Here is a 22,655-nt window from a genome sequence, read left to right on the forward strand (position 1 = left end):
TGAAATGGACCTTGTGAGCATCTGGTGAAGTATATAGACCTCTTTTCTGAATATTGATTTTTAAATGCATAAAATAATTATAAGTTTACGAACTTATCCAAATCCTAAAAATCCCCACAGATTTTTATATAGTATTATATGTGATTATTTTTTATTAATGCCTTAATTAAAAAGAACCAGCATGGATCTAATAATCAGAATTTCAAAGTACAATGAGTATAAATGCTATTTTGGAATATTTGCAACAGCAATAATATTATAAGAAGATATCTATGATTTCTGTTTATGACATACGTGCTAATGCCATTCTAGTCTGCTGCCTATATTCACAACAAAAGGAAATATAAATTTCAATTGGAGGCTAGAAAAATAAAGCTGTAAATTGTTTGAGATGTGAATTCTCAGTTAAGAATACCTGTTCTAAATGTTTTTATATAAATGATACATAGTAAATAAAATGTTAAGAGTAAATTTAGAATAAACTATAGTAAAATATGTTGAGATGAAATTTAAAAATTAATTTTGATCAACATTTAAAAATTAATTTTAATCAATTAGAAATGAAGCCATGGAGAACAAGATGACGGTGGAGTAGGTAGACATGGAGTACACTTCTCTCCATGGATAAATCAGGAATACACCTTCAGACACAGAAGTGCATGCAGAACACCTGCTGAGAGTGGACAGGAGTACCTGACCAGTGGAAAAGAATATATAGAACCAGGCAAAATTAAGTAGGAGGAAGGAACTAGGGGGAAAAACAGAAGTGTTAGTAGGACTGGACCTGCTCTCAGCAAGTGGGGGAACTGAAGCAAAGGTCTGATCCCACACTGGGGCAATTGTCTGAGTCAGAGGAGAAACATTTAAGGCTGAGAGTGAAACAGCTGATCCGTGGCAGCCTAAATGGAATGAGAATCAGATAATCCTTGTTGCAGCCATACATACCCCGGACAGGAACGCCAGTCTCCTGGAAGGCGCAGTGGCTGGGGGCTGGAGTTTAGGGATTGTGGAGCAATCCCAGGGTGAGGACTGCTGTTGACTGTGGAGAGATGGATTGAGGGGATGTGAGGGATGAGACTGTGGTGGGAAACGCCGGTGGAGGAAGGCCAGGCAGCCATGGAAGCAACGCGATATTGCTGAGTCATGCGTAGGGGGTGGGGCCATTACCTAGGACTCTAACCCCCCACACACCAGCATTGGCATCTGAACAATAGTGAGGCTGGCCCATCAAATGCCTGACACCCTGAACTACAGAGTAGGACCCCAGCCAGGGGGCCCCTCTATGTTCCTGACGCCACAAACAACAGAGAAGGACCCCAGGCAAGGGAGCCCTCTACGTACCTGAATGGGTGGAGCTACAGAGAAAGACTGACCAAAGAGGCCTTCTGATCACCAGCTACAAGAGGCTTGAAAAAAGACTCTGATAGGGCCATAACTCCTGCAGCCGAGACAGTCCATGTCCCTGCACATTTAGTACCACCAGGGTCCCCACAAGCCAAGCAGCTGTGCCACCTTCACACTTAACTCTCACTGGGGCAGAGCTGCCACAGGGGAAAAAAAGTCTTAGTCTATGCACACAGGGTCGCTTAGGTAGTGTCCAACTCTTTATGATCCTATAGGCTGTGGCCTGCCAAGTTTCTCTGTCAGGGGATTCTCCAGGCAAGAATACTGGAGTGTATTACCCAATACTGGTTGCCATACCCTTCTGCTGCTGCTGCTGCTGCTGCTGCTAAGTCGCTTTAGTCGTGTCCAACTCTGGGAGACCCCATAGACAACAGCCCACCGGGCTCCCCTGTCCCTGGGATTCTCCAGGCAAGGATTCTGGAGTGGGTTGCCATGTACTTCTCCAATGCATGAAAGTGAAAAGTGAAAGTGAAGTCACTCAGTCGTATCCGACTCTTAGCCATCCCATGGACTGCAGCCTACCAGGTTCTTCCATCCATGGGATTTTCCAGGCAAGAGTACTTGAGTGGGGTGCCATCTCCTTCTCTGTAAATCTTATCTACCTCTATTTAAATTTGCATATCTATTCTTTTTCTTTTCTTTCTCTCCTTTCCTCTCAACATGTTTGTTAGTTTTTTTTCATTGCTTTATTCCCCAGTTGGCATCTTCCTTTAGTTTTGTTTTCCAGTTTGTCCTTTAATTAATTTTGTTCTGGTAGATATAATTTTTGGTTTCCTTTGTTCACCAGGTCAATCTATTGTACTTCATTTTTCTTGGACTGTTTTGATTTTGCTTATGGTTGTATAGGTATATGTGTATATTCAGTCACACTTTCTTCTGTTGTTATAAACCTCTGTCTCTATGTTGGGCTTTTGCAGTTCTGTGGAGTTTTCTTTTTTTTCCCCTTTTTTCTTTCTTCCTTTTTTTTAAAAAAAATAATTCTAATGTTTATTTTTTTAACCTGTTATATTTTTGTTACATTTATTCCTTTGTTTGCCTTTCCTACTGTTCTTTTCCACTTGCAGTTAATCTTTAATGTATAGAAATCTTCATCTACCTCTATTTAACTTACCTATTAGCATATCTATTCTTTCTCTCTTTTCTTTCTTTCTTTTCCTCTCAATATATTTGTTCGTTTTGTTTTCATTGCTTTATTCCCCACTTGGCACTTTGCTTTAGTTTTGTTTTCCAGTTTGTGCTTAAGTTAGTTTTGTTCTTAACTGGTAAATATAATTTTTTATTTCCTTTGTTCACTGGGTCAATCTACTATATTTTTGTTGGACTGTTTTCACTTTGCTCGTGGGTGTATATGTATATGTGTATATTTCATGATTTTAATTATTATTTGCCTGATTTTGTAACTGCCATTTGTCTGGGGTTCATCTTTGCTTCCTCATTTTTGGATATTTGTTTTAATCTCAATGCCATAACAAGCCATGTGTGGAATCTTCGTTCCTGAACAGAGATCAAGCCCTGAGCCTTTGGAGTGGGAGCACTGACTCCCAGACCCTAGACTACCAGAGAACTAACCCTAGGGGGTATCAAATAGTGAGAACTTACAGAAAGGAAACCACTTGAATATAAGACCCGGCATCACCAACCACCAGTAGCACCCTGTGCAGGACGCCTCATCTAAACAACAAACAAAACAAAAATACAAACCCAATCAACAGCAGACAGGATTACAACCTCACTCAGCCTTGCCCATCAGAGGAAAAACAAACAAACAAACAAACACTCAGCACAAATCTCACCCTATACAAGCTCACACAAACCATTGGACCAACCTTCAGTTCAGTTCAGTTCAGTCGCTCAGTTGTGTCCGACTCTTTGTGACCCCATGAATTGCAGCACACCAGGCCTCCCTGTCCAACACCAACTCCCGGAGTTCACCCAGACTCACGTACATCAAGTTAGTGATGCCATCCAGCCATCTCATCCTCTGTCATCCCCTTCTCCTCTTGCCCCCAACCCCTCCCAGCATCAGAGGCTTTTCCAATGAGTCAACTCTTCACATGAGGTGGCCAAAGTACTGGAGTTTCAGCTTTAGCATCATTCCTTCCAAAGAAATCCCAGGGCTGATCTCCTTCAGAATGGACTGGTTGGATCTCCTTGCAGTCCAAGGGACTCTCAAGAGTCTTCTCCAACACCTCAGTTCAAAAGCATCAATTCTTCGGCACTCAGCCTTCTTCACAGTCCAACTCTCACATTCATACATGACCACAGAAAAAAACCATAGCCTTGACTAGACAGACCTTTTTTGGTAAAGTAGTCTCTGCTTTTGAATATGCTATCTAGGTTGGTCATAACTTTCCTTCCAAGGAGTAACCGTCTTTTAATTTTATGGCTGCAGTCACCATCTGCAGTGATTTTGGAGCCCCCCAAAAATAAAGTCTGACACTGTTTCCACTGTTTCCCCATCTATTTGCCATGAAGTGATGGGACCGGATGCCATGATATTAGTTTTCTGAATGTTGAGCTTTAAGCCAACTTTTTCACTCTCCACTTTCACTTTCATCAAGAGGCTTTTTAGTTCCTCTTCACTTTCTGCCATAAGGGTGGTGTCATCTGCATATCTGAGGTTATTGATATTTCTCCCTGCAATCTTGATTCCAGCTTGTGTTTCCTCCAGTCCAGCGTTTCTCATGATGTACTCTGCACAGAAGTTAAATAAGCAGGGTGACAATATACAGCCTTGACGTACTCCTTTTCCTATTTGGAACCAGTCTGTTGTTCCATGTCCAGTTCTAACTGTTGCTTCCTGACCTGCATACAGGTTTCTCAAGAGGCAGGTCAGGTGTTCTGGTATTCCCATCTCTTTCAGAATTTTCCACAGTTTATTGTGATCCACACAGTCAAAGGCTTTGGCATAGTCAATAAAGCAGAAATAGATGCTTTTCTGGAACTCTCTTGCTTTTTCCATGATCCAGCGGATGTTGGCAATTTGATCTCTGGTTCCTCTGCCTTTTCGAAAACCAGCTTGAACATCTGGAAGTTTGCGGTTCATGTATTGCTGAAGCCTGGCTTGGAGAATTTTGAGCATTACTTTACTAGTGTGTGAGATGAGTGCAATTGTGCAGTAGTTTGAGCATTCTTTGGCATTGCCTTTCTTTGGGATTGGAATGAAAACTGACCTTTTCCAGTCCTGTGGCCACTGCTGAGTTTTCCAAATTTGCTGGCATATTGACTGCAGCACTTTCCCAGCATCATCTTTCAGAATTTGAAATAGCTCAACTGGAATTCCATCACCTCCACTAGCTTTGTTCGTAGTGATGCTTTCTAAGGCCCACTTGACTTCACATTCCAGGATGTCTGGCTCGAGGTGAGTGATCACACCATCATGATTATCTGGGTCGTGAAGATCTTTTTCGTACAGTTCTTCTGTATATTCTTGCCGTCTCTTCTTAATATCTTCTGCTTCTGTTAGGGCCATACCATTTCTGTCCTTTATCGAGCCCATCTTTGCATGACATGTTCCCTTGGTATCTCTAATTTTCTTGAAGAGATCTCTAGTCTTTCCCATTCTGTTGTTTTCCTCTATTTCTTTGCATTGATCACTGAAGAAGGCTTTCTTATCTCCTCTTGCTATTCTTTGGAACTCTGCATTCAGATGCTTATATCTTTCTTTTTCTCCTTTGCTTTTTACTTTTCTTCTTTTCACAGATATTTGTAAGGCCTCCCCAGACAGCCATTTTGCTTTTTTGCATTCTTTTCCATGGGGATGGTCTTAATCCCTGTCTCCTGTACAATGTCATGAACCTCATTCCATAGTTCATCAGGCACTCTATCTATCAGATCTAGTCACTTAAATATATTTCTCACTTCCACCGTATAATCAAAAGGGATTTGATGTAGGTCATACCTGAATGGTCTAGTGGTTTTCCCTACTTTCTTCAGTTTCAGTCTCAATTTGGCAATAAGGAGTTCATGATCTGAGCCACAGTCAGCTCCTGGCCTTGTTTTTGCTGACTGAATAGAGCTTCTCCATCTTTGGCTGCAAAGAATATAATCAATCTGATTTCAGTGTTGACCATCTGGTGATGTCCATGTGTAGAGTCTTCTCTTGTGTTGTTGGAAGAGGGTGTTTGCTATGACCAGTGCATTTTCTTGGCAAAACTCTATTAGCCTTTGCCCTGCTTCATTCCGTATTCCAAGGCCAAATTTGCCTGTTACTCCAGGTGTTTCTTGACTTCCTACTTTTGCATTCCAGTCCCCTATAATGAAAAGGATATCTTTTTTGGGTGTTAGTTCTAAAAGGTCTTGTAGGTCTTCATAGAACCGTTCAACTTCAGCTTCTTCAGCGTTACTGGTTGGGGCATAGACTTGGATTATTGTGATATTGAATGGTTTGCCTTGGAAATGAACGGAGATCATTCCGTCGTTTTTGAGATTGCATCCAAGTACTGCATTTCAGACTCTTTTGTTGACCATGATGGCTACTCCATTTCTTCTGAGGGATTCCTGCCCACAGTAGTAGATATAATGGTCATCTGAGTTAAATTCACCCATTCCAGTCCATTTTAGTTTCCTGGTTCCTAGAGAGTCGACATTCACTCTTGCCATCTCTTGTTTGACCACTTCCAATTTGCCTTGATTCATGGACCTGACATTCCAGGTGCCTATGCAATATTGCTCTTTACAGCATCGGACCTTGCTTCAATCACCAGTCACATCCACAGCTGGGTATTGTTTTTGCTTTGGCTCCATCCCTTCATTCTTTCTGGAGTTATTTCTCCACTGATCTCCAGTAGCATATTGGGCCCCTACTGACCTGGGGAGTTTCTCTTTCAGTATCCTATCATTTTGCCTTTTCATATTGTTCATGGGGTTCTCAAGGCAAGAACACTGAAGTGGTTTGCCATTCCCTTCTCCAGTGGAGACCACATTCTCCACGGGTGGTCCACGGGACCAAACTTAGGAGGGCAGAAACCAAAAGGAAGAAAGAATTCATCCTTCTTCAAGGAAAGAATTCAACTTTTCTTCAAACCTGGGAAAAGGAGACCTTAAACACAATAACTTAAAAAAAAATAATAATGAGGCAGAGAAATACTGAAGGAACAAACTAGAAACACAAAAGTCCAAATAAATGAAGAGGAAATAAGCAAAGTACCTGAAGAAGAATTCAGAATAATGATAATAAAGATGATAATAAACATTGAAAACAAAATGGAGAAAATGCAGGAATCACTTAACAAAGATCTAGAAGAATTAAAGAATAAACATACAGAGACAAACAACACAGTTACTGAAATTAAAAATACTCTAGAAGGAATCAGTAGCAGAATATCTGAAGCAGAAGAACGAATCAGTGAGCTGGAAGATAGAATGGTGGAAATAACTTCTGAAGAGCAGAATAAAGTAAAAAGAATGAAAAGAGCTGAGGACAGTCTCAGAGATCTCAGGAACCATCTCAAAGACACCAAAATTTGAATTATAGGGGTCACAGAAGAAGAAGAAGAGAAAAAGAAAGGGTTTGAGAAAATTTTTGAAGAGATTATAGTTCAAAATTTCCTCAACAGGGAAACAGAAATAGTCAATCAAATCCAAGAGGCACAAAGAGTCCCATACAGGATAAACCCAAGGAGAAACACACCAAGACACATACTAATCAAACTAACAAAGACTAAACACAAAGAAAGAATATTAAAAAGCAGCAAGGGGGAAGCAACAAGTAACATACAAGGGAAACTTCATATGCTTAATAGCTGATCTTTCAGCAGTAGCTCTCAGGCCAGAAGGGAATGACAGGATATATTCAAAGTTCTGAAAGGGAAAAATCTACACTCGGGATTACTGTATCCGAGAAGGATGTCATTCAAAATTGATGAAGAAATAAAAAGCATTTCAGACAAGCAAAAGTTGACAGAATTCAATACCATCAAACCAGCTTTACAACAAATGTTAAAGGGACTTATATAGTCAAGAAATACAAGACAAGAAAAAAGATCTACAAAATCAACCCCAAACAATTAAGAAAATGGCAATAGGAATATATATATCAATAATTACTTTCAATGTAAATGGATTAAATGCTCCAACCAAAAGACACAGACTTGCTGAATGTATACAAAAACAAGACCCATATATATGGTGTCTACAAGAAACCCACTTCAGACCTCAAGACACACATAGACTGAAAAGTGAGAGGATAGAAAAATATATTCCATGCAAATGGGAAGCAAAAGAAAGCTGGAGTGGCAATCCTCATATCAGAGAAAATAGACCTTAAAATAAAGATTACAAGAAATAAGGAAGAACACTACATAATGATCAAGGGATCCGTCTAAGAGGAAGACATAACAATTGTCAATATCTATGCACCCAACATAGGAACACCTCAATACATATCACAAACACTAACAGACATAAAAGGAGAAATTGAAAGTAACACAGTAATAGTAGGAGACTTTACACCCCATTCACACCAATGGACAGATTATCCAAACAGAAAATTAATAAGGAAACACAAGTCTTAAATGATACACTAGGTGAGATGGATCTTATTGATATCTTCAGGACATTCCATCCAAATGCAGAAAAATACACCTTCTTCTCAACTGCCTATGGAACATTCTCCAGGATAGACCATATATTGGGTCATAAATCAAACCTCAGTAAATTTAAGAAAATTCAGATAATATCAAGCATCTTCTCCAACCACAATGCTATGAAACTAGATATCAATTTCAAGAAAAAAAAAACTGTAAGAAACACATGGAGATTAAACAAAACATTTCTAAATAACCAACAGGTTACTGAAATCTGTAAAAGGGAAATCAAAAAATTTCTAAAAACAAATGACAATGAAAACATGACAACTCAAAACCTATGGGATGCAGCAAAAGCAGTTCTAAGAGGGAAGTTTATAGGAATACAATCCTACCTCAAGAAAGAAGAAAAACATCGAATAGACAACCTAACTTTACACCTAAAACAACTGGAAAAAGAATAACAAAGAAACCCCAAAATTAGTAGAAGGAAAGATCATAAAGATCTGAGCAGAAATAAATGAAAGAAACAATAGTAAAGATTAATAAAACCAAAGCTGGTTCTTTGAGAAGATAAACAAAATTGACAAACCTTTAGCCAGACTCATCAAGAAAAAAAGAGAGAAGAATCAAATCAACAAAATTAGAAATGAAAAAGGAGAGTTTACAACAGACAGTGCAGAAATACAAAGGATTATAAGAGACTATTATGAACAACTACATGGCAGTAAAATGGATAACCTGGAAGAAATGGACAGATTCTTAGAAAAGTTCAATCTTCCAAGACTGAACCAGGAAGAAATAGAAATTGTGAACACCCAATTACAAGCACTGAAATTGAAGCTGTGATCAAAAATCTCCCAAAAAACAAAAGCTCAGGACCAGATGGCTTCACAAGAGAATTCTATCAAACATTTAGAGAAGAGCTAATGACTATCTTTCTTGAAATTCTTTCAAAAAAATTGTAGAGGAAGAACACTTCCAAACTCATTCTCTGAGGCCACCATCACCCTAATACCAAAACCAGACAAAGACAACACGAAAAAGAAAACTACAGGCCAATATCACTGATGAACATAGATGCAAAAATCCTCAACAAAATTTTAGCAAACAGATTTCAGTAACACATCAAAAAGCTCATACACCATGATCAAGTTGTATTTATTCCAGGGATGCAAAGATTCTTCAATATATGCAAATCAATCAATGTGATACACTATATTAACAAATTGAAAGAATAAAAACCATATGATTATATCAATAGATGCAGAAAAAGCCTTTGACAACTTTCAACACACATTTATGATTAAAACGCTTCAAAAAAAGGGCATAGAAGCAACCTTCTTCAACATAGTAAAGGCCATATATGATAAGCCTACAGCAAACATTATTCTCAGTGGTGAAAAACTGAAAGCATTCCCCCTAAGATCAGGAATAAGACAAGGGAGTCCACTTTTGCCACTATTACTCAACATAGTTCTGGAAGTGCTAGCTACAGCAATCAGAGAAGAAAAAGAAATGAAAGGAATCCAGATCAGAAAAGAAGTAAAGCTCTCACTGTTTGCAGATGACATGATACTGTTCATAGAAAACCCTAAAGATAGTATCAGAAAATTACTAGAGCTAATCAGTGAATTAGCAAAGTTGCAGGATACAAACTCAACACACAGAAATCATTTGCATTTCTATATACTAACAATGAGAAATCATACAGGGAAATTAAGGAATCAACCCCATTCACCATTGCAACAAAAAGAATTAAATATCTAGGAATAAACTTACCTAAGGATACAAAAGAACTGTGCACAGAAAATTATAAGACACTAATGAAAGAAATCAAAGACGACATAAACAGATGGAGAGATAGTCCATGTTCCCGGGTAGGAAAAATCAATATTGTGAAAATGACTATACTACAAAACACAATCTACAGACTTAATGTGAGTCCTATCAAATTGTCAATGGCATTTTTCACAGAACTAGAACAAAAAATTTCACAATTCATATGAAAACACAGAAGATGCCAAATAGCCAAAGCAGTCTTAAGAATGAAGAATGGAGCTGGAGGAATCAACCTTCCTGACTTCAGATTATATTACAAAGCTACAGTCATCAAGACAGTATGGTACTGTCACAAAATCAGAAATATAGACCAGTGGAATAAGATAGAAAGCCCAGAAATAAACCCATGCACCTATGGATACCTTATTTTTGACAAAGGAGGCACAAATATACAATGGGCAAAGACAGCCTCTTCAATAAATGGTGCTGGGAAAACTGGACAGCCACATGTAAAAGAATGAAACTAGAACACTTCCTAACACCATACATAAAAATAAACTCAAAATGGATTAAAGACCTAAATGTAAGACCAGAAACTATAAAACTCTTAGAGGAAAGCATAGGCAGAACACTCAATGACATAAATCAAAGCAAGATCTTCTATGACCTACCTCCTACAGTAATGGAAATAAAAACAAAAGTAAAAAAGTGGGACCTGATTAAACTTAAATGCTTTTGCACAACAAAGGAAACTATAATCAAGGTGAAAAGACAATGCTCAGAATGGGAGGAAATAATAGCAAATGAAACAACTGACAAAGGATTAATTTCCAAAATACACAAGCAGCTCATACAACTCAATACCAGATAAACAACCCAATCAAAAAGTGAGAAAAAGAACCAAACAGACATTTCTCCAAAGAAGATATACAGATGGCTAACAAACACATGAAAAGATGCTCAACATCACTCATTACTAGAGAAATGCAAATCAAAACCATAGTGAGATGTCACCTCACACTGGTCAGAATGGCCATCATCAAAAAGGCTACAAACAATAAATTCTGGAGAAGGTGTGGAGAAAAGGGAATGCCCTTGCACTGTTGGTGGGAATGTAAATTGATACAGCCACTATGGAAGACTGTATGAATATTCCTTAAAAAACTAGGAATAAAACCACCATAGGCTCAGCAATCCCATTCCTAGGCATATACCTTGAGGAAACCAAAATTGAAAGAGACCTATGTATCCCATTGTTCATTTCAGCACTATTTACAACAGCTAGAACATGGAAACAACCTAGATGTCCGTCAACAGATGAATGGATAAAGAAGTTGTGGTACACAATGGAATATTACTCAGCCATAAAAAGGAGTGCATTGAGTCAGTTCTAATGAGGTGGATGAACCTATAACCTATTATACAGAGTGAAGTGAGTCAGAAAGAAAGATAGTGTATTCTAGTACATATATACAGAATCTAGAAAATTGGTACTGAAAAATTTATTTACAGGGCAACAGTGGAGAAACAGACAAGAGAACAAACTAAGGACATGGGGAGAGGGGAGGAGAGGGTGATATGTATGGAAAGAGTAACATGGAAACTTAAATTACTGTATTTAAAATAGATAGCCAATGGGAATTTGCTGTCTGGCTCAGGAAACTCAAACAGGGCTCTGTATCAACCTAGAGGGGTGGGATGGGGAGGGAGATGGGAGGGAGTTTCAAAAAGGAGAGGATATATGTATACCTATGGCTGATTTATGTTGAGGTTTGACAGAAAATAGCAAAATTCTGTAAGGCAATTATCCTTCAATAAAAAATAAAAAAGAAAAGAAGCCACAACTTTAACTGTAATAATTTTCTGTCCTAGGAGACAATATTGAGTAAAGACTGGATTGGGAGTCCAACTGACTGCATTCAAATCTTGTCTTCACTATGTAGCTTCATGATTTGGGGAGTCATTAAATTAACCCCTATTTTTCATCTTTGTAGTACATATAAAATAGATGCAACTTCATAAAGCTGCTATGATGATTAAATGAGATAATATATGTTGACATGCTTGGTATAGTACGTGACAACTAGAAAGTACCCAGTGAATTCTGACTTTGCTTTTTCTCTACTACCATGCAGGTTCCAGGCATTATGCCACACATTCAGTTCAGTTGGTCAGCTGTGTCCAAGACTTTGTGAACCCATGGACTGCAGCATGCCAGGCTTCCCTGTCTATCACCAACTCATGGAGCTTGCTCAGATTCATGTCCATTGAGTTGGTGTTGCCATCCAACCACCTCATCCTCTGTCATCCCTTTCTCCTCATGCCTTCAATCTTTCCCAGCATCAGGGTCTTTTCCAATGAGTCAGCACATCAGGTGGCCAAAGTATTGGAGTTTTGGCTTTAGCATCAGTCCTTCCAGTGAATATTCAGTTCTGATTTCTTTAGGATTGACTGGTTTGATCTCCTTGCAGTCCAAGGGAATCTCAAGAGTCCTCTCCAACATAACAGTTCAAAAGCATCAATTATTTGGTGCTCAGACTTCTTTATGGTCCAATTCTCACATCCATACATGACTACTGGAAAAACCATAGCTTTGACTAGACAGACCTTTTTGACAGAGTAATGTCTCTGCTTTTTAATATGCTGTCTAGGTTTGTCATAGCTTTTCTTCCAAGGAGCAAGCATCTTTTAGTTTCATGATTGCAGTCACCATCTGCAGTGATTTTGGAGCCCAAGAAAATAAAGTCTGTCACTGTTTCCATTGTTTCCCCATCTATTTGCTGTGAAGTGTTGGGACTGGATGCAATGATCTTAATTTTTTGAATGTTGAGTTTCAAGCCACACATTAGGGATGCCAAAATGATGGTGTCCTCAAGTCACTCTAGTGGGGAAGATAAACATATAAAAAATTAACTTTTCTACATTGTGATAGGCACCATCATAAAAGGTGTTCAAGATACTTCAATACAGAGAAGAGGGAGTGATCACTTCTGGCCAGAGAATGTAGGGTGGGCTGTGGGCAGAGGTGACAGACTTTCAAAGAGAAGTTGATACAGTAATATGTATCATCTATCTATCCACATACACACACACACACACACACACACACACACACATATGAAGGTCAGACTGATGGAGGGGAGGAAGAGCAGCAATGAGGATTTTTTTGGAGAGAGTTGGCATAATGCTATAGTTTTCTCTTCTCCCCTTTCCATTCAAGTCAAATATGATATTGTGATTTATAATAAGAAATATATATTTGGTCTTTGTCCTTGGTTTCTGGTGCCGAGTTCAGTTCAGTCGCTCAGTTGTGTCCAACTCTTTGCGACCCCATGAATCGCAGCACACCAGGTCTCCCTGTCTATCACCAACTCCCGAAATTCACCCAAACTCATGTCCATAGAGTCGGTGATGCCATCCAGCCATCTCATCCTCTGTCGTCCCCTTCTCCTCCTGCCCCCAATCCCTCCCAGCATCAGAGTCTTTTCCAATGAGTCAACTCTTTGCATGAAGTGGCCAAAGTATTGGAGTTTCAGCTTTAGCATCAGTCCTTCCAAAGAACACCCAGGACTGATCTCCTTTAGGATGGACTGGTTGGATCTCCTTGCAGTCCAAGGGAGTCTCAAGAGTCTTCTCCAACACCACCAGTTCAAAAGCATCAATTCTTCAGTGCTCAGATTTCCTCACAGTCCAACTCTCGCATCCATACCTGACCACAGGAAAAACCATAGCCTTGACTAGACGGACCTTTGTTGGCAAAGTAATGTCTCTGCTTTTTAATATGCTATCTAGGTTGGTCATAACTGTTCTTCCAAGGAGTAAGTGTCTTTTAATTTTATGGCTGCAGTCACCATCTGCAGTGATTTTGGAGCCCCCAAAAGTAAAGTCTGACACTGTTTCCACTGTTTCCCCATCTATGTCCCATGAAGTGATGGGACTGGATGCCATGATCTTCGTTTTCTGAATGTTGAGCTTTAAGCCAACTCTTTCACTCTCCTCTTATGCTTTCATCAAGAGGCTTTTTAGTTCCTCTTCACTTTCTGCCATATGGGTGATGTCATCTGCATAGCTGAGGTTATTGATATTTCTCCCTGCAATCTTGATTCCAGCTTATGCTTCATCCAGCTCAGCGTTTCTCATGATGTACTCTGCATAGAAGTTAAATAAGCAGGGTGACAGTATACAGCCTTAATGTACTCCTTTTCCTATTTGGAACCAGTCTGTTGTTCCATGTCCAGTTCTAACTGTTGCTTCCTGACCTGCATACAGGTTTCTCAAGAGGCAGGCAGGTGGTCTGGTATTCCCATCTCTTTCAGAATTTTCCACAGTTTATTGTGATCCATACAGTCAAAGGCTCTGGCATAATCAATAAAGCAGAAATAGATGTTTTTCTGGAACTCTTTTGCTTTTTCCATGATCCAGCGGATGTTGGCAATTTGATCTCTGGTTCCTCTGCCTTTTCGAAAACCAGCTTGAACATCTGGAAGTTCGCGGTTCATGTATTGCTGAAGCCTGGCTTGGAGAATTTTGAGCATTACTAGCATGTGAGATGAGTGCAATTGTGCGGTAGTTTGAGCAATCTTTGGCATTGCCTTTCTTTGGGCTTGGAATGAAAACTGACCTTTTCCAGTTCTGTGGCCACTGCTGAGTTTTCCAAATTTGCTGGCATATTGACTGCAGCACTTTCCCAGCATCATCTTTCAGAATTTGAAATAGCTCAACTGGAATTCCATCACCTCCACTAGCTTTGTTCGTAGTGATGCTTTCTAAGGCCCACTTGACTTCACATTCCAGGAAGTCTGGCTGTAGGTAAGTGATCCCATCATCATGAGCTTTTGCTGCTAAGTCACTTCAGTCGTGACTCTGTGTGACCCCATAGACGGCAGCCCATCAGGCTCCCCCGTCCCTGGGATTCTCCAGGCAAGAACACTGGAGCAGGTTGCCATTTCCTTCTCCAATGCATGAAAGTGAAAAGTGAAGTCGCTCAGTCATGTCCGACTCTTCGCAACCCCATGGACTGCAGCCTACCAGGCTCCTCCCTCCATGGGATTTTCCAGGCAAGAGTACTGGAATGGGGTGCTATTGCCTTCTAAATCCTTGGAATTTCCTAAGCAAGGAGAACAACAAAGGTGTCTCCTGTTATGTAAATAAGGTGACTTCTGGCCCTCAGCTGAAGTTAAGTGCAGGTTGCCACGGGAACCAGCAAAGTAAGAGTAGGAACTTAGTCCCAACCTGGACCTTCAGGGAAGGGAGCGGGCTTGGAGATTGAATCAGTCACCAATGACCAGTGATTTAGTTAGTCATAACCAATGTAATGAAGCCTCCCCCCAAATCCAAAAAACAAGGTGCAGAGAGCTCCTGGATTGGCGAACATTGGAGATTCGGGGAGAGTAGCGCACATGGTGAGAGCATGAAAGCTCCAGTGCCCTTTCCTGTACCTTGCCTTCTGCCTCTCTTCCACTTGGCTGTTCCTACGCTATATTCTTTTATAATCTGATGTTCTAGTAAGTAAAATGTTCTCTGAGTTCTGTGAGCTATTCTAGCAATCTAACTGAACTCAAGGAGAGCATATAATCTCTGATTTATAGCCAGTTTGGTAAGAAGAAAAGGTAATAACCTGGACTTGTGACTGGTGAGTGGGGGGCAGTCTTGTAGGGCTGAACCCTTAACCGTGATATCCAATGCTATCTGGGTAGATAGTGTCAGAATTGAGCTGAATTATAGGATGCCCAGCTGGTATCCTGAGAATTGCTTGTTGGTCTGGGCTTTCCCCTGCTCCCCAACTCCCACAGAGGAACTGAGTGCAGAACGCCTTTATCAAGTGAGAAGGGTTTAGAATTCTCTCAGAGAGCTTCACATGTCACCCAGGGATTTGGAGGACCTGGTGAGTAGTGCCCAGTTTCTAGCCTAGAAATATCTGCAGGTTAGAGGCATTCTGGAGCTTTATATGGTAGCAGAGCCTGAAGTGAAGCAGCTTGTGCTTCCAGGATTTAGAGGGCACCAAACATGCTGTTTTCCATGGACAAGAATGAATACTGAAAAGATTAACTGAGGATGGGCTGATTTCAAAGGACTCTGCCCAAGACGTATGAGGGCAAGGGTAAGATGACCTAAATAATCAGGATACATGATCTGCTCTTAGCAATAATGCAGTCTAAGGGGGCCTTTGAGGAACCTACAAAAATTCCCTATGACCAACATTTGGGCATCAACACCCAGAGGGCTTTGACAGAAATTATGAGGTGAGCAGTCAAATAAGATGCTACTTCCCACCCCCTCCCCCTTAACTCTCCTCCAACCCTCAATCCTAACAAGGAAAGGAGCTGCCTAGTGAACCCAGGAGGAAGAGAGAAGTTATTAAGGTGAAGGAATAGTAAACAGCTGACCCTACCTCCAATTCCTCTAGAATTCCATGGTGGGCTTACACACTCCTTTTCTGGCAGACACTATTTGTTGAATAGTACTTCCAGCTTCCTGTGAAAAGAAACATTTCAACTCTTTCCCAACTTGAGCCATGTGCCAAATTTTAAGAAGTATACTAATTAGTCATAGAATAGTGGCAAAAAGGTAAACAAACCCTCTGTCTTAAAGATCCTTACTCTTAAGTCCTTATTTTCTTTATTATTATCTTTTAATGTTATCTTACTTGATTTTAGCCCCCTCCTGGCAAAGAGTCAGATAGGACTGAGCAAGGAACACTTTCACTTTTGACTGTTTAGAAAATGATCCTTCTGAAATATCCTGAGCCTCCCTACTTAAAGCAATCTAAACATCATGGTATAGAAAGAGATTTAATTAACAGAGGAAACAGCATCATAAGCCTAATTAACAGAGGAAACAGTGACATAAGCCAACTGAACACTGGAAACTTGAAATCATGCAACCCCAGGAAAGACCCTACAGGTTCAGAAAGTTTTCCAGTTTCTGCCGTAAGCTCCCCTTCTTTTCCCCAGACTGGTGACTCAGAATCCTCAGCTATGTGCTTGGCTCACTCAACAACTAGAAACTTTGTGCATACACTTGACCCTCTGGGAGAAGCCCTTCTGCAAGTTTCTTATCAGGCTGCTCATCGTGCAGCTGGGGGTGGGACTTATGAGGAACATAGGAAAATGTTTACCACCACCAGGAGCAGAAAGGAGCCCAAATCCAATTTCTTTCCTCTGAGCTTCTTCCCTGGGAGAAAATGTTCCTTCATCTAGATTAAAGACCACAGGGAACAAAGAAAGTCACAAAGATATTGAACTTAATTTCCAGTGCTACTTTTACATAAGAACTAGTAACTGGTAGCTAAATTATTTCATTCTTGTTGCTAATAAACAGTGAAGGTGCCAAAACACCAAAGAGGCACAGAAGAAACATGGAAGAAACTAAGGGTTTAGATCATTTGTGAAAATGGTTATTCAGTCTTTGAATAATTAAGGATATCCAACTTGTAGGATATTAAAGAAATCCCTAATCTACATTTATGTTAGAGTATGTCATTACTAACCCAGGTCATTAAAGTTTTAACATGATATCTATGAGCAACTCTACTGAAGAATTTCACTTATTGGCTGTATTATATATCAAAAGATGAAACTGGAGCCTATTATACAGAGTGAAGTAAGCCAGAAAGAAAAACACCAATACAGTATACTAACGCATATATATGGAATTTAGAAAGATGGTAACAATAACCCTGTGTACGAGACAGCAAAAGAGACACTGATGTATAGAACAGTCTTATGGACTCTGTGGGAGAGGGAGAGGGTGGGAAGATTTGGGAGAATGGCATTGAAACATGTAAAATATCATGTATGAAATGAGTTGCCAGTCCAGGTTCGATGCACGATACTGGATGCTTGGGGCTGGTGCACTGGGACGACCCAGAGGGATGGAATGGGGAGGGAGGAGGGAGGAGGGTTCAGGATGGGGAACACATGTATACCTGTGGCGGATTCATTTTGATATTTGGCAAATCTAATACAGTTATGTAAAGTTTAAAAATAAAATAAAATTAAAAAAAAAAAAAACAAAATAAGGGAAATGCTGAATTATAGAATACTATACATTGAATATTTAATAAATTAATCCCCATGTTGACAGTAGGAGTTCCAGAAATAATGTCTGCTGCATGACAGGACTTAATCAATACTAGTTAATAATGGCTTGAGAGCAGGTCAATGCCTGATATGTTTGCAATCCAAATTAGAAGCACTGAAGAATCATATTCAAGGTTAAATTCCTCTAAAAAGACTGTTGGTAATTGTGAATAGCTAAAGGAAAGGCAAGAAGATTAAAGCTTTCGTTAGCATTACTCCTTTAAATATGAACTTTTTCAAATAAATTTTGGCCCAGATTTCTAGGTCATACTATTTTCCTTTTATATTTTTCATGTAACTGAATTGTACCAAAATGTCTTGAGGGCTCAGCAGTAGTTTTTGACTCTAAAATCCATACCACTTCTCAGGAGGAAGAAGAAGAAGAGGAAACAGGGAAAGGGAAGGTGGGAAGAGAGAAAGAAGAGGGAAGAAGGAAAGAAAATAAAGAGTGGTGATGGAAGAGGAAGGGATAAGGGGAGAAAAAGTGGGCAAAAGGAAATGAAGGAGAGAAGGGAGAGAGAACAGGAGACACAGCGGGGACAGCGGGAGCAGGGAGGATCAGACACCTCTCATTCATTTTGATCCTAAATTTTTTACACAAAATATTTGAAAGAGAGCCCCTAGATATGTATATGGTGGGTGATGGGAGGTCCTCATTTCTAGAGAACTAAAAAAATTCTATGCAATCCTTAATTAGGACATAAATACTTGTTTCAAACTTTTAAGTATTATACAATTTCAGTACAAGTTTTTAAATAGATTTAAATTAGACTCATCATGAAGATAGTACAAACTAATGTTCTTATGTAATTAAAATTTTTTTCTCTCAAATAATTGCATGACACGTGGTAGAAGAACTTTAATGCTAGGAGAGGATAAGTTGATGGTGACTTTGGAAGGTGCTGAGTAGGGGCTTTTCCAAGAATTGAGCAGACTCTTAAGACAGAAAGGAAAGGAGATGGTAAGGAGGTTAACCTCCGTGGTTATTTACATCTGGCTGGATTACATCTGTTTTAGGTTTGCTGTTCTGGTCAGGTCTCCTTGGCAACCTCTTTATGGATCTGATAAAGCTAATAAAGAAATACACTGGAGTAGGCTGAGATGAAGGGATTCCCACTTCGCAAGTTGGTCTGCCTGTACTTATCTTACAGAGAAGTACTGATTCAGCCACCTGAGCTGTAATTTTCTCACTCCAAGGATATTATGTTGAAAAGAGATTACTATAATAGAAGGCCTTGCGTTAAGCCCTACATGTCATTGGTTTGATGAAGATTGAGGAAAACAGGAATAACTCAAGTATGTCAAAGATCAGTGATTTCATAGTTATAAAAAATAAAGCTTATTAAATGATCTTGAAAAGATTCCATATAAATACAAAACCATTGTTATCATTGGTAACAATATATAAAAATATCTGCCAACATTTTTCTGACTCAGCTATTAAATTTCATATTAAAATATGATGAAAAGATATTTATTAAATACACCCTATAGACAAAGCTTGAAAAATAGTGAAGTATACTTAGGAAACTGTACACAAACAACAAGCAGTTTAGAGTATTTTTTTTAAAAATGGTAAGAACAAAGTTAGTATGTAGTTATAACATTAGTCATTGAAATTTAATTGAGGACTGAGCATGTGTTAGGCACCGTTCCTTCTGCTTTCAATATAGTTACCATCTTATGTAATTCTCACAAAACCCCTCTGCAATAAATACTGTTCTATTACTGTAACTATTATTCTGTTCTGTAAGGATGGAATTAGCAACAGAAAATTCTATGAAATGTACTGCTGTATACAAAGAGAATAGATTATGTCTGAACTTGAGGGTATCAGAGAGTTAATCTCATACATCTCAACTTGGGACGTTGAAAAGTATTTAGTAGACACAAGACAATAAAGTTTATCAAGTTGATATAAAGGGGAAGAGTGTAACAAAAAAGCAAATTCTTAGACTTCAAAATGCTGTCTGTTTGGCTTAAGGAACTCTAAAATAATGAATTATGCTTGTTTTGTTTGTTTTTGTAGTATATTGCTAGTTGGTGTGTTAAAGAGCTTTGAAATCTCTGCAGCACAAGAAAAAAGACTTGGCTCTGGGCAGCTTCCATCTCTCAGTCAAATCGGCTAGAGAGACCTGACATCTTGGATGTACATATATTATGTTGCCACCTCTTAAAGCATAAGTAAAACAAATACACTTTAAACATAAGTAAAATAAAATAAACCAAATGGTAATATGATAATAGTATTTTTGGAGCAACAGCAATGTGCTATGCTTTGATTGGACAGAATTGAGCTTAGCATGGATCTTGTTTACATTTCTAATTTTCTTTTCATTCCTTCAAGAAGTAAAGGGCTAAAATAGCAATCAGTGCTCTCCTAGCACTAGGCAGGTGACAGTGGGTTATTTATTTGGTTCTAAGAAACGTGGCTTAACCGTGACTGTCAGTAAAATAGGGGCCTACACCTACCACAGGTGCCCACACTGGGCACTGCAGGCCACAGAAAAGCACTTAGTAGTTGTGTGTATTCAAATTTGTGAAATCTAATCCAGAACACTATTAGGCATACCACGATAAATCCTTTGCGAATTACAGAATCTATTTGTAATGCGAAATATCTTGTGTTTTTAAGCTTGTGTAATGTGGTCTTCTTACAGTAAGAAACTTCTGGAATTTATTGAAGCCTAAGGCTCTTTCTCAGAAAAGTTGTATGGAAAAGGCATATTTTATGGTTTGAGGGGTGTTCTCTAGCTTCCTTTTAGTCAAATTTATGTAACTTGTAAGCAGAAGATGTGGTGGCAACAGATGATGAATGGTAAAGAGAAACTTCCCCAACGACAGCCAGAACAGACAGACCGGCCCGGGGCTCAGGTCCACTTAGGCCTTAACTGACCCAGCGCTCCTGCTTAACTCCGTGCACTCTAAGGGGTAGGCTGTTAGGAGGGTGAAACTACATATCCCAGGATGCAGTTGTCCCTCCCAACCTGTAGGTAGCCTGCTCACTCCTCTCACTGCACTCTGGGGAATGTAGTTTATTCCTAATCAGTAATTGCGTACACTGTCTAGGAAACCAGGACGGTTAAGTTTGAGGGATCGGCCTCTCTATTGGCCCCGCCCTTCCATTGGCCCCGCCCCTCCATTGACCCCGCTCCAGGTTGCTTAGGAGATGAGAGACGCCGAATCTTGGACTGTGTCAACACAGAGAACAGGATAGGTTCAGAGAGAAATCCTTCGAGGTCTGAGTCAGGAGGGCCGCCATGGATAGCTCTGACAGTTCCTGCCAGGAATGGTGCAGCCATGGACAATACTGGTTGGAACTCGGACCCACGGACTTAATGGAGCGCAAAGGCTCCCTAACCCTCCGCTCCCATCACAAGAAATACTCGAAGCCAGTATTGGTGTATTCCTGGTGAGCGAGCTCTCTTCGGGTTCCTAGGTGCTGGGAGATGGAGAAGAAGGGAAGGGATGGGGGACGGGGGAGGAAAGGAGAGTAAGAGACAGAGGACAAGGGTGAAGAGCATGAAATAAACAGGAAAGAATAAGAAAAGAGGAAAAGAGCAGATAAAGAAAAACATCATTTACGAGAGAGAAATCAGGAGAGAAAACAAAGGGAAACAGATCTTCAAAGGAGAAATGGAGAGTGTAGGATTGAAAGTTTGGGCACGGCAGACGAGAGATAGAAGAGGACTCCAAGAACAGCTCCCTAGTACACACGGAGACCTGCTGCCACCAGACCCTGTCTGCCAGAGGTCACAGATCACCCACACAGAGAGTGGAGGTGGAGGGTATCTGCAGAGGCCAGGGAATCATGGCAGAGTCTGTTAGGAGACCAAGGCACAGAAGGAGATGTCTGTTCAGAGGATGGCCTCAGGACTGCCATTTCTTGGGGGCAGTGAAACACAATGAATGCTTTGAAAGAGGTCCCTAAAATATTCCCTGTGTTCCCCACTGGGTAAACCAGCAAACATAGATTATTTGACATGCACTGCGTTTACATTTTTTCCTTTAAAATAATTGACCACATTTAAAACCAGGAGATTTCACATGGAAATAGAGGATTGTGTCTTCTTTTGAAAAGCTGAAAGCCTTGGCAACAAAGAATTTTATTTTTTCTGGCAACCATGAATGTACTGGGGAGTTGAACACTGGCTACTGTTTAAGATGAGTCTACCCCTTTCTCTGGTAATTTTGACTTCTTGCCTGACCTCAGCAAACATTTACTTCCCTGCATTAAGTTTTGGGCTTGGAATTCACTTAGAGATTCTGCTATTTATTAAATATGACAGTGCCCAGTAGCAAAAACATGACACATATAATTGGGAGAAAAAATGAGGCCTTTTAGAGCATTTAGAATTCTGTCCTTTGGGTCAATTTTCCTGGCTGTATTGTTGAGAATTATTGTTTTTGGATTATTTAGAATATTCTGGGTAAGAGGAAGATCTGAAATGAAATTTCATATCTTGTCCTCTTTATACTTTCACTTTTGAAAGAAAATAATTTTGACTCTAGCCCAGGGCTAAACTCTCCTTAATCCCTTCATTCATGTAATGTATGTGACTCCTGTTGTTTCTGTCTTACAAATTTTCTATTGTCTACTCCCTTTCCCATGAGCTCTCTCCCTTACTTTTACTCCTTATCCCTAAAACCAACTCTTTGCCTACTTTGAACTCACTATGACAGGTTATATTAATTTGAAATCAAAACCTACACTGGGAAGTAGAAAAATCCTCTTTAGCCTCATAGAGGGGTTACCCCACAGGCCTCAAGCAAAATACTTAACTCTTCCATGATTTTGTTACTCCATAAGGATTTAGGTCATAATGTAAGTCACTGCCAGAAATTATTGTTAAGGAGAAAG

The 22,655-nt window shown here is 39.7% G+C and overlaps 1 protein-coding gene across 3 annotated transcripts in view; it reads left to right on the top strand.

The window, feature by feature from the left end:
* Positions 1-15,007: 15,007 nt before the first annotated feature.
* The window catches only part of CFAP95 (cilia and flagella associated protein 95), a 109,584-nt gene continuing 101,936 nt past the window's right edge, over positions 15,008-22,655 (top strand). The window contains exon 1 of one of the 3 annotated variants that reach the window (XM_055580243.1): positions 15,008-15,115. Coding sequence is in view for 2 of the 3 variants with exons in the window: in XM_055580241.1 (XP_055436216.1) it covers positions 21,055-21,206 (152 nt within the window). In the remaining variant the exon portion in view is untranslated. Of the gene's footprint in view, positions 15,116-20,916; positions 21,207-22,655 lie in introns of those variants that run through there. The other 2 variants (XM_055580241.1, XM_055580242.1) reach the window with 2 other exon arrangements.

The sequence above is a fragment of the Bubalus kerabau genome, chromosome 4 (assembly GCF_029407905.1).
Source record: "Bubalus kerabau isolate K-KA32 ecotype Philippines breed swamp buffalo chromosome 4, PCC_UOA_SB_1v2, whole genome shotgun sequence".
In the NCBI taxonomy this organism is placed as follows: Eukaryota; Metazoa; Chordata; class Mammalia; order Artiodactyla; family Bovidae; genus Bubalus; species Bubalus kerabau.